The following is a 12346-nucleotide window of genomic DNA, read 5'->3' as shown; positions in this document are numbered from 1 at the left end:
AAATGACACAAAACTCATATGGGTGAGTAGAACATGATGTAATAAGGTAAAATCAAGGGCCCAATGTAAAAAAACGGTGTTCCCCTTTAAGGACTGGAATTTGAAACCAATAGTTCACAGTGACAGCAATTTAAATGGAGACTTAGACTTAGACCAGGCCAGTGCAGAAGCTTGACTCATTTTTTTTCTAGATGATCTCTTCTAGATTTGCTACACTGGCCTCATATTTGAGAATACACTGATTCCAGATTCTTAAAAAAAAAATTAAAAACAATCTCTCGGCTGTGGTGTTTGAAAGTTGTACCGGAAATTAAATTAGTTATGGTTTGTTTTCCCCATCCATTAAGGAGACTTTATATTTCTCCTTTTTTTAGTTAAGATTGACAATCGTCTGAAATGTGTTCTTCTTGTGATTAGCATGTTTTTACTGCTAACTGATGGACTTCAAATAGATTCAAAATTACCCCTGAATCCCTATTAGATTGTTGGCTAGCAACAATTGTTTTTTAAGTTCATTGCTCATGTCTTTACTTCTGGGCATTGTAGCAACATAGCTGCATTTTCCAAGGGAATAAATGCTTCTTTTTTTTAAGCACATTTACTGATGACCAGTTCAATAATGAATCATCATCAGCAGTAGCTTAAACCTTTCTCATTTGAAACCAGACAGTTTTGTGGAGTCTTTTCTATGGCAGCATTAATGTCTAATTAAGAACGATAATGTTTGGTTTTATTCAGTAAAGTAACAACTTGAGTCTGACTGATTTTTTTAGATTCTGCATCATTAAGGAGTCTGAAAGTATTGCTCTTTTTAGGGAGCCTGCTCGTGTAGTTCAGCTCCCAAAGATGGGCCAGCTCTTTTAAATAATAAATGACTCTTTATATTTGGACTTTTATTTTACCTATTAACCTACAATAATATGCAAAATACGATAAGGGATATCGCAACTGGTCCAATTTTACAGGTACTTGCCCCTGCACCATCTGTGGGCCAGTGGCATTGCTCTCTCTCTCTCTTTCCTTCCCTCAAGGCACCACTAGGTCTCTGTGACTGGAATCGGAGTTGGGTAGGCTCAGAAGGTTGTCAAATGGGCACCCCCCTTCACTGGTGTTTCATTGATTTAAGCCCATGACACCTCGGAGGGGCTCAACGGCAAATCCAGCGTCCTGGGCCCACCCCTACTGAACGCCACCCAACTCCTCATCCAGTTCTTCGTTCACTCAGTGCTTCGGTTCTGCCAGCGCACCTCGCGCTGCATCCAAATCCAGCGAGATGCCTCCTCCGCCCGCTTGGTGACGTTGGCTACAAGCCGCTTCCTGGCCAGCCCTTCAATCCCCAGCAGTCCAAGGGCTCTCCAGAGCGACCGTCCAGCAAAGCCTCTGCAGCCCACCTCCACTGGGAGATTCCAGGTCTTCCATCCATTTTGCTGGCTCTCTAGGATGAGGGCTTGGTATTTATTGAGCTTACGCTCATAGGCCTCCTCCATCCTCTCTTCCCAGGGGATAGTCAGCTCGATGAGCACCACCTGCTTGGTACCTTTAGACCATAGAACAATGTCTGGTCTCAGGCTAGTGTGGGCTATCTCCTCAGGGAATTTGAGCTGCTTTTTTAGGTCTGCCCGCATCTCCCAGTCATTTGCCGTGGCCAGGACCCCCTTGCTCTTCCCTCCCACTACTCCACTTTCTCCTGCCCTGGTAAAATGTATGAAACAAGGCCCTTTGGACAGCTGTCTTGCCCTTTTCCTTGCCTGCTCGATGCCGTCGGCCAATTGAGCAAGGATCTGGTCATGACGCCACCGGAACTTGCCATCTGCTAAGCTTGAGTGACATGAAGAGAGGACGTGCTCAAAGTTAGCTGTCCTTCCACAGAGCTTGCAGCTTGGGCTCTCGACCATTCCCCAGGTGTGGAGGTTTGAGGGAGTAGGTAGGATGTCATAAACAGAGCATAAAAGGAACTTGATGCGGTGGCCTTCCATGCTCCTGATGTCCTGCCAAGTAAGAGCCCTCTCTCTCGCACTCTCCCATCTAGTCCAGCTGCCTTGTTTGTTCATGGCTACAGCCTTGACATGCCGGCTTTCCTCCTCCACCCTTCTGACCTCTTTCTGCACCAAGCCTCGCCTCTCCCTTGGGTCCGCTTTGTTCCAGCTTGTTCTGGTGAAGCAACCTAAACCCAGCCTTCCCTGGGCTACCGACCCGACAATGTCTGCGTGATTCAGTCTGTCCTCGGCCTCCTTCAATGCTCTGCTGGCTGACCACTTTCGGCCTGTCCAGATGACGATGTCTGCCTGACGTACTCTCACGTCTTTACTGTCTCGCAGCATCATGGCCTGGCGTGTTTTTGTCGCCTTGTACTCTTCCACCACTGATGTTATTGGCAGCTGTAGCTTGCTGCCTGTGCTGTACAGGCCAATGGAGCAAAAGCTTTTTGGGATGCCCAACCATCTCCTCAGGTAGGTGTTCAGCTTCCTCTCCAGTCCCTCAACAGTGGAGACAGGTACCTCATAAACCAGGAGAGGCCAGAGCAGTCTGGGGAGAACCCCATGTTGGTAACCCCAGGCTTTGTACTTGCCCGGGAGGCTGCTCTTCTCGAGAGATGTCATCCAAGTTTCTGCCTGGCTAGGCAGCTCCTTCACACTCTGCCTGTCCTTGAGGTCCGCCCTGTACCACTTTCCCAAGCACTTCACAGGCTTTTCTTGGACAGTTGGGATCGTGTTCTCTCCAATTTTGAAGTGATACCGATCCTGAACGCGCCCCTTCTTCAGAACCAGGCTTCTAGATTTTTCTGGTTTGAACTCCATCCTTGCCCAATTGGTGATCTCAACCAAGTCCTCCAGAATCCATCTTCCTTCTGGTACTGATCTTGCTGTTATGGTGAGATCGTCCATAAATGCTCGAATAGGCAGCATCTGGACTCCACTTGCAAGTACTGCACCTCGACGCAACTTCTCTGCTGATTTGACGAGAAGGTTCATCGCTGCGGAAAAAAGGATCACTGAAATCGTGCAGCCTGTGACAATGCCCACTTCCAGTCTCTGCCAGTTGGTGGTAAACTCCCTACAGGTGAAACGCATGTTGAATCCGTCGAAGTAGTATTGCAGAAGCGCCTGAAATCGCTTAGGTATATGGTAGGTCTTCAGCGTCAGCTCCACTAGCTTGTGGGGTATTGTTCCATAAGCATTTGACAGATCCAACCACAGTACTGCCAGGTTGCCATGGTTTTTCTTCGCGTCCTCAATGATTTTGGAGATAACGCTGGTATGTTCAAGGCAGCCAGATATCCCTGGAATGCCCCCTTTTTGTACCGCAGTGTCCATGTACCCGTTCTCCAACATAAAGGTGGTCAACCTCTTTGCCAGGATCCCCAGGAAGATCTTAGCTTCCACATTGAGCAGTGAGATGGTGCGAAACTGCTTGATCCCTGAAGAGTTCTCCTCCTTAGGGATGAAGCACCCCTCTGCGATCAGCCAGTCATCAGGAAGGTAGTTCTTCTTCCATGCCACTGTCAGTAGCTTCCAGAGTCGTCTCCTGAGCCTTTTGCAATGCTTGTTAACACTGTATGAGATGCCATTTGGCCCTGGAGCCGATTTTCCTCTGGCTTTCTTTAGAAAGCCGTTAACTTCCTGCCAGCTTGGTTCCTCTGTCTTGAAGGGGATTGTTGGTTCGGCTGGTTTGATGAGCTTTTCCATCTCATCCAAACTGACCTCCCTTCTGGGATCACTATGAACCTGACGAAGATGTTCCTCCACCTCCTCCTTTGTTGCTTTCAACTCCCCTGATCTTTTGTCACCCAGGAGTTTTGACAGGTATTGGAATGGATTCTTGGTGAAAGCTGCCCTTTCTTTCAACCGCCGCTTCCTGTCCCTGCGGTGACACTCAGCTCGTCGCAAGATCTTAATGCGCTCCCTCAGATTCTTCCAGAGTTCTGTGAGTGCTGGTTTCTCATTTGGTGTTGCTTTGCGAAAGGCCTTCTTCAGCCTCCGCAAGTCCCCTCTCAGGGTTGCTATCTTCTTCGGGCGTCTATTCTATTTGAGCTGGGTGTCTGCTCTGCCTTTCAGCTCTTTCCTTCCGAAGCGCTCAGCACCCATGCTCCAGATTATAGAGGACATGGCCTTGAGCTTCTTCCCCACATCTCCTGCAGTGGCTGCTTCCAGCACCTGGTCCACGTCGCGATCAAACATCTCCCATTCTTTTGTTGCAGCTGCATTTGGCCAGTTCACACGTTGTTTCCGGATGTCTCCTTCACAAGTGATCTGCGCAAGCTGCCTGTTATACTGAGTCACTTCACTCTCACTCTGTTGCCTTGCTGCCTCCGTCACATCAGCGATGCTGCTCCTGCTTCCCTCCTCGTCATGTGCCTGGAGATTCTGGAGACTGTGGTTTGTGTCCTGCCCCGGCCTCTCCTCCATCTCACCAGGTTTCCCTGTGCGTTGCACATTACTTTCAGGTTGTAAGCACTTCATCTTTGTCTGATGTATCTTCAGCCCTTTCTCATTTTTGCATTTCTTCCCACATCTACAGACCCGGGATAAATCGCTTGGCTGTTCCGTAGTCGTTTGTCCGTTAATGGTGGTCATAACGTTGTTCTGTCCTGTGGGTCGATCATCCTCCCCCGCTCTCGCTCGGCCCCGGGGGTATCTTGTAATATACCTTTCCATAGCGGTTTTTGGGTTTTCTCCTCACGGAGAGTGTGGTTGGCCTGCCAAGCCGCCACACCCCAGCTCTGGTCTTTCCCAGATGTCAGCAGTCTTTCCTCGCTGTCACCGTTCTTCCTCGGTTGCCAACTTGTCTTTCCAAGTGGTCACTGGGTCTGCCAGAAAGGAATATGCAAAATACGATAAGGGATATCGCAACTGGTCCAATTTTACAGGTACTTGCCCCTGCACCATCTGTGGGCCAGTGGCATTGCTCTCTCTCTCTCTTTCCTTCCCTCAAGGCACCACTAGGTCTCTGTGACTGGAATCGGAGTTGGGTAGGCTCAGAAGGTTGTCAAATGGGCACCCCCCTTCACTGGTGTTTCGTTGATTTAAGCCCATGACACCTCGGAGGGGCTCAACGGCAAATCCAGCGTCCTGGGCCCACCCCTACTGAACGCCACCCAACTCCTCATCCAAATCATAAATGATTTGTAAAAATTTGTATGCATTTTTTATCAAGAAACTTCACTGCCTTACTTTGACCTTTTATTCTTTAACAAAACTAATCTTACTTATGATTAATATTTATGTCAAACTTTTTACTTGCACTAATAAGCAAAATCCTACAAAATGATTTGTAGATTTAGAACTAGACATAACTAGAACCACATTTAAAGAAAATATATTTAAGCAATCAGTAAAGACATTTAGATCTGTTGAAATATGGCGGAAGTTGCTTGAAATCCTTTTTGTTTTTTTTTGCAAGTCAGATTGTTAACATTTGAAATTGCCACTTCAGAAACTTAAAATGTAGTTTTTACAAATCAAAACTCATTTTTAGACAACCAAAATGTAAATACATTTATCAAGCAAAGCCGATTTTATGTTAAAATGGCTTGCCACAGTTTTGAGCATGGACAGAGGGAAAGGTTAAAACTCTATGTAGGCTGGATCTTCTTATTCACTACGAAACATCAGCTTTCAGAGCTGCATCTTTTTCCCACATCACTACAGTAAAATCGAAGCCTTTGAAGTGCAGCTCTGCTCTCCCCCCCACTTCAAACAGAATACTTTGATGCAGAGTAATAGGAGCCAAATGAAAATCTTTCTGGCATATTTTGTAAGTGTGATGTTAATTAGAAAGGAATAAACCCTCTCAATGCTTTCTGTTAAAACCCTTATTAGTTTGGTCATAGTAACAAGTGATGACAAATGTAAAACTTTTAAATGTAGATTACACAACATTTAATATTTTTGATTGGTATGATAACTGGCTGATGTACATGGGTCGCACGCTTAATCCTGTGCTGATCAAATTTTTTAAATGTTTCTTAGGCATCAAATTTAAATTTTATTTATCCATCAAACACTAATGATCAATTTTTTTTTTTCCTTCCAATAATCTTCTAAAGTTCTGTTAAGATCTTCTAGAATACTTATTTAAAGATCACAAAAATACATCATATATATTCATACATATTCAGTTTGCATTTAAGTAGCAACTTTGTGTAGTTGAACCAGGGTTTGACTCTGATTCATTTAAGTTATCTGTTACTCATAAAGAACAGTCGTATATCCAGCTTGTATCACCCCGGTTAGATTGGACAAATTATAACGTTAAGGCAGGTAGAGAGCATCATTACCAACTTTGAAATGAATCCCATACCAGCATTATCTGAAGAGTTACTTACAAAAGAAGAACCAATTTCCTCCAAAAGCTACATAAAAACAAAGATAATAGATTGCCAATGTCCACAGGGACAGACCCTGATTTACAGAAACATGTACAGAGGTTTTATGAAAATCATCCCAACCATGAACTAAACCGATAAAAGCATCACGTTGTGTCTGTGTTTTGCTATAAAAGCAACTTGTCACTGAACAACATAGATTGCATTATAAAATAAACATTACATGTACATTTTGAAGCAATACCTCATCATATATGGAGTTAAAGCCAGGGTCTATCAAATGAACAATCGAATCATACAATCGAATTAGCAGTAAAATGGAATAAGGAGAACAAAGCCATGGTTTAAAGCATTCTTTAAAATCTATCCATCCATAAACCGCTAAAAATTTTTGTGTGCAAAGATGAAACGGTGTTTGTGTGAGCAAGGTGGTCTACAAATCTAAAGAAGTTCTCTGAGCTCTATAGAGAAAGATTAAACAAAATCTCTTATTTACCTATTAAGAAAAAGATTGGTCGTCCTAAATGACAGTTAAACAGGGGTAGTTTACTTGATTTATCATCAGGAAATGAGGAAAACATGATTGCTAAAATTCATATATAAAGTTTATATCAGTATTACTTTTGTGGAAGAAAACTGGATTGAAATAAAATTCAGCTGTAACTGTTTTTCAGTGATTTGGAGACTTATGAAAAGAAGTTAGAAAAGCAACAGTCCACAAACCCTTTTTATAACCAGTGTAGCATGTTTGCTTCTTACCAATTTAAGTAAAGGAGAGACTGACCAAAAAGAACTGCCTTAAAATCTCTACCTGGGCAGTATAGCTGCTGTAAATCACCATAAACTGTTTGTACTGTGTATTGCCCATTCTGTGTGACTGGACAAGCTTTCAGAGATTGTGAGGGAATAAAAGAGCCAGTATGAACCAGTAATACCATAACTTCATGCTTGTTCCTCGCTTTCTTTTCCACAGAGATTCGCGAAGCTTTCAAGGTATTTGACAGAGATGGGAATGGCTTTATCTCAAAGCAGGAGTTGGGAATGGCCATGCGTTCGCTGGGCTACATGCCGAATGAAGTGGAGCTTGAGGTTATCATCCAAAGACTTGACATGGACGGTGCGTCTCTGACCTTCTGTCTGCTACATGGCCAAACTGTCCAACACCAGCTCCACTGTGACATAGTTGCATTTCTGTCTGTTTCATCAGGTGACGGCCAGGTTGGCTTTGAGGAATTTGTCACATTGCTTGGTCCTAAGCTCTCTGCTGCTGGAATGCCTGATAAATTCCATGGGGCTGACTTTGACTCCGTGTTTTGGAAGGTAGACTGAGTCATAGTCAATTATTTAAATAATTATGATTGACCAGTGAAATCGATATGTATAGCATGCTGTTTTTGTAATTGGAGAACTGTAATTATTACAGCACAATTTGTTTCTTACAACTTATCTGTTGATGTCCTGTGATCAAAAGTACGTTCGAAATGAAATTTTGTTGAAAAAGATTGTAATTTTAGCTTAAGAATTCACCTTTAATCATCCAGCTTCTTTGTTCTTCAAAACAAAATTTCATCAGCTGTCTTAGGAAGATAATAACAACAGAAATAATTTAAAACAGATCTGTGTTTTTGATCAAAGCTGGCGATCAGGGAGACTGGAGCTGAAGTTTCTCCTCCTAATTAGATCGTTCTTTGTGTTTTCTGTGTTCCCAGTGTGACATGCAAAAACTGACAGTGGATGAGCTGAAAAGACTGCTGTACGACACCTTCCGTGACCATCTCACCATGAAAGACATTGAGAACATCATCATGACTGAGGAAAACCACCTGAACAGTCCAGAGTCTCATGTGGATATTGACAGTATGTATCATCCTTTTCTTTTTTCCTTTTTATGTTCATTGACATGTTGAAGCTGTGCGAAGACACTACAGTGCACTGATGTTATGTTCTATTTTCCTAAATCTCTTTACAGCAAGCCCAACGCAGCAGGAAAAACACACATGTGTGCGTAAAAGCCTGATTTGTGCCTTCGCGATTGCATTCATCATCAGCGTCATGCTCATTGCAGCTAATCAAATGCTCCGCAGAGGAATGAAGTAAATTAATGTTGCCAGCGGGACAAAGCAGAATCTGGTGTTTGGAAGAAAAGAAAATCATTAGCCAAAAAAAAAAAAAAAAAGCTCTTATTTTCCTTCTTAATTGATAGTCAAAATGATGCTTTCACAGCCTTCTCTAAAGTATAAAGGATCAAATGATGTCACACATTGGTTGTGAAAGCCCACTTTTCACAGCTCACCATGGCAAAAAAAAAAGGAAAAAGGGGCTACAAGGGCTGATTGGTGTTAAAAACATATTGGCTAAGAAATTAGAGCAGAACTTGGACTGTAACTAATAATGTAGAGCTTCAGAGTACAATAAGTGATGTAAGAGTAGCTGTGGTGCATAAAACCCTTCGGTCTAGTTCAGCATGTGGTCATCTCACATGCACCAAATAACAAAGTACCAATGATCGTAATAAAGCAATAACAATGTGAACCACATATGGTTTAATTTTACATTAGAATAACATGACTCTCCCCCACAGTGAGGAGAATCTTGTATTTTCTGATAAAAACATACATCAAAGTTCCACAACTTAATCGGAGTCTTTGGGCACCTTTAATTACTTATCAATGACATTAAATATGAGTTCATACACACGGATACTTTTAAGTGCTGTTCAAGATCAGAAAAATGAGAAAAAGCGCAATTTAGGTAGATGAATTTGGGGTTATATAATATCTAAAAAAAAATGCTGTTCTGGTTGTTCCACTTATCTTTAGTCAGAGTTATAAATGAAAAGGTTTACATAACTAAAACTGTGATAAATTGTTTGCTGTTACCTCACATAGTGAGTAGGGGGGGACAAGAACGTAAATAATTAAGCATCAGGTCACCAAGTCTCTAGGACAACTTATTTTGTACACATCTTTTTTTTTTTTTTAAACAGGCCTACCAATAACTATGGAGGGCATCATATCTTTAACACATTTTTATATATTTTGGTGCATTACACTTAACATTAGAATAATATGAAGGGCGACATAACTGACCTAATTCTTTCCTTGTCCAAACACAAAATATTTGCTGAAATGGTTGAGACAAATACAAGAATAGATCTTATGCTTTTACATTTTAGACTAAAATTAAATCATTTTTCTCTATATTAGGTCATTTATACACCTTTTACTGTAGATAGTTTTAAAGTCACATATTGGAAGTTAAAGAAGGGTGCAAATAGATGCACTGGGACAGTTGGTATGTATGAGACACAGCATATAGTCTATGTTAGAAGGAAACCAATGAGTAGAATAAACCAGTGGGAAACCAAAGTATCACTCTGGGAAGCACTGTTATAATAAAATGGATTTGGAAACTCTGGCTGAGATCCCAGACCACATGTAGTGGGCTCCAGTCAACTGATCAGGCAGAAAGAAAACACCCCAAAGAAGATTAACGGGTTGCCTGAAAATTAATTACAGCGCTTAAAAGCTTACACAGAGTCTTTGAGTCAAACAGGTGTTCGGTCCACTGAAATGTGAACAACTTAAGTTGAGAAGAATTTTTTTTTTTTATGACAAAATTTGCCAGCAAATTCGCAATCATAATATATCCCTTGAAGCAAAATAACTAATACGAGTAATATGAACTCCCAACTTATTGGCAAAACTGATATGAATATACATAAAACATTGAACATCAATTTTTTCTCCTACTGATCTTTTGAGAAAATCTAAGTCCTTCTATTAAGTGAGGATAAAATCCCACATCGCAGAATAATTGGTTGGTACCCTCACTGTCAATATTGATCTAATTTGAGAAAAGGACATGGCTCCACTAAAAGGTGCATTTCAGCTAACATCCTTTCTGGATGTTTGTAATGGTAGGAGAGAGAAGGCTTAAACGACATTACGGGATGTATAGACCATTTAAATTGTTGTTACAGAGACTTGGTGACCCCAAGGTGCAAATCTGTGCTGTGGGTCTCTATAATCATGAGCTTAAGAGATCTTTTTTTAACCTGGTTTAGCACCCTCCTCACTGCACACCAAGGTAAGATGAACTTGGGTTCATCCAACTTTAGTTGTCAGAGGTTAAGTTGTTTTAAAAAAATGATTTATTGCTCAGATTTTTTCTGTACTTTCAGTTCATAAAGTTTTCTTGCAGCCATCTCCTTGCTTTAAACATGCAAAAGTCTTGGGATACTAATACATTTTAAGATGGTACATGCTAATAAAATGATTTAGGCATGTTTATCCTATGTGGAAACTATCTGAGGTGTCACAACAGATGCAGTAAATGTTGCCTCTGGAAATTCAAACAAAAGCTTCGAAGATTCATTTACTTTATGTTTATTCACTGCTCTTTACCTTGGGTGCCAGCAGATGCGGAGGTTGCAAAACCCTCAGATCTCAGAAAAAAAAGTGTTTATCTCTAATCCATTAAACAATTCAAGACAAGATTGTACGTTCACAATCACAACTCACTTGCAATACATGGAAATCCCAGCTGCACATTTCAAATCAATGCATTTAAACCATACATTCAGAGAGACCGTTTATCTGCAGAATTATATGTTTAGAATAAATGCAGCTGTGTTTAGACCATGTATTACCTGTAATATTTATAGCAAATGAATATGATGTATTCTATGCGGCACACTTGCATGTCAAGAAATAATTGTGTGTACTGTGTGGGTGGTATACATTTTTGAGGTATATGTTAAAATAATTATGCAATTTACTAAGTGATAATTGCAAAAAAAAAATGACAATTTCCTGTAAATGTCATTTTTGTGAAATGTGCAAACAATATCGAAATACAAAATTCTTTGCATTATGCTGTGAACAATAATCTAACATATCATGAGGTGGGGAGTCGTTGTCCAGCTTTTACATTGAGCACTTAGACAATACATTATTTGAGTATACACATCATTATATTTTCTTATACCTGGATTAAATATGTTATTTTATTATTGATATATGCATAAAGTTTTATAAAAACATAAAAAAACTAAACAAAAAAAATAATGAAATCATGTGTCTGGAGATTCAGATACAAGTTCTGTATATTAAGGCCATGCACTTACATTCACTTTTCAGATTTGTTAATTTTTAAGGTTTTACTAAATGATTCTTATTTCACTAAGTCAATTAAGTTTATCAAAGCTCTACCACAAAGATTAACAGCATGGGAAGATGAGAATCACTCTGGCAATAAATATATATTTTAACTTATGTAGGCGTTTGTGTAAATAAAAAAAAATGATTTATATGACATTGCTTTACCTCTTCATGTGAACATATCATGTAAAAATGGATGTTTTATGGATATACGATATAGTCTCTGTGCCAAATCTTGTCCTATGATGCACTGTATTTGTAAATGTCTTATAATATGTGTCACTTTGTCGATAGGTTGTCTTAATTGTTTGCGTTTGTAACTGAATTTTGTCATTTGGAGTTCTAGAGATAAAGTAAGTATCACTGAAGCAATGCAACCCCAGACACTGTCGTACAAAGATAATAAATCTTTTGTCAAATATGAATGTTATGTAGAAAAAATATTGTCTGACCTGAGCTGGCTTATGAGTAGAAATCTGCTCCCCCCCCCCAAAAAAAAAAAACCCTCTAAACCTTCTTATAAGCATTTTGTCTTCCAGCTGTGATGCGTTATATGGAATTTTAGTATCTAAAAATCTAAAATATATAGTCTTTTGTTTTTGTTTTATTTTTACTCTGTAAAAGTCACTGCATTTGTTTATGCACTATTGTGTTGTTGAGATGCATGTGGTCTAATAAAAGCAAGTGAAATAGTAAAAAGTCTGTAGCTGTCTGTATGTGCTAAAAATAAATGAAGGTGAGAAAGCTGCAAAGAGATGCACGGTTTATTGAGGACATTTGCATGCTGTCAAATCATAAAGACAAATGATTCTATTATGAAGTGAAAATATGGTGAAAATTCATGAGCCCTAGGGTTAGA

At 40.4% G+C, this 12346-nt stretch overlaps 1 protein-coding gene across 1 annotated transcript in view; it reads left to right on the top strand.

Moving 5' to 3' along the window:
* Nucleotides 1-12005, top strand: part of cabp7b (calcium binding protein 7b) — a 36067-nt gene extending 24062 nt beyond the window's left edge. The window contains exons 2-5 of the mRNA XM_038296833.1: nucleotides 7299-7442; nucleotides 7533-7645; nucleotides 8035-8182; nucleotides 8295-12005. Coding sequence (XP_038152761.1) covers nucleotides 7299-7442; nucleotides 7533-7645; nucleotides 8035-8182; nucleotides 8295-8422 — 533 coding nt within the window. The 3' untranslated portion in view covers nucleotides 8423-12005. The remainder of the gene's footprint in view (nucleotides 1-7298; nucleotides 7443-7532; nucleotides 7646-8034; nucleotides 8183-8294) is intronic.
* Nucleotides 12006-12346: the final 341 nt, after the last annotated feature.

Source organism: Cyprinodon tularosa, unplaced genomic scaffold (genome assembly GCF_016077235.1).
Source record: "Cyprinodon tularosa strain WSP-4 unplaced genomic scaffold, ASM1607723v1 ctg378, whole genome shotgun sequence".
Taxonomy (NCBI): Eukaryota; Metazoa; Chordata; class Actinopteri; order Cyprinodontiformes; family Cyprinodontidae; genus Cyprinodon; species Cyprinodon tularosa.
This window is presented reverse-complemented; position numbering and strand designations above follow the sequence as displayed.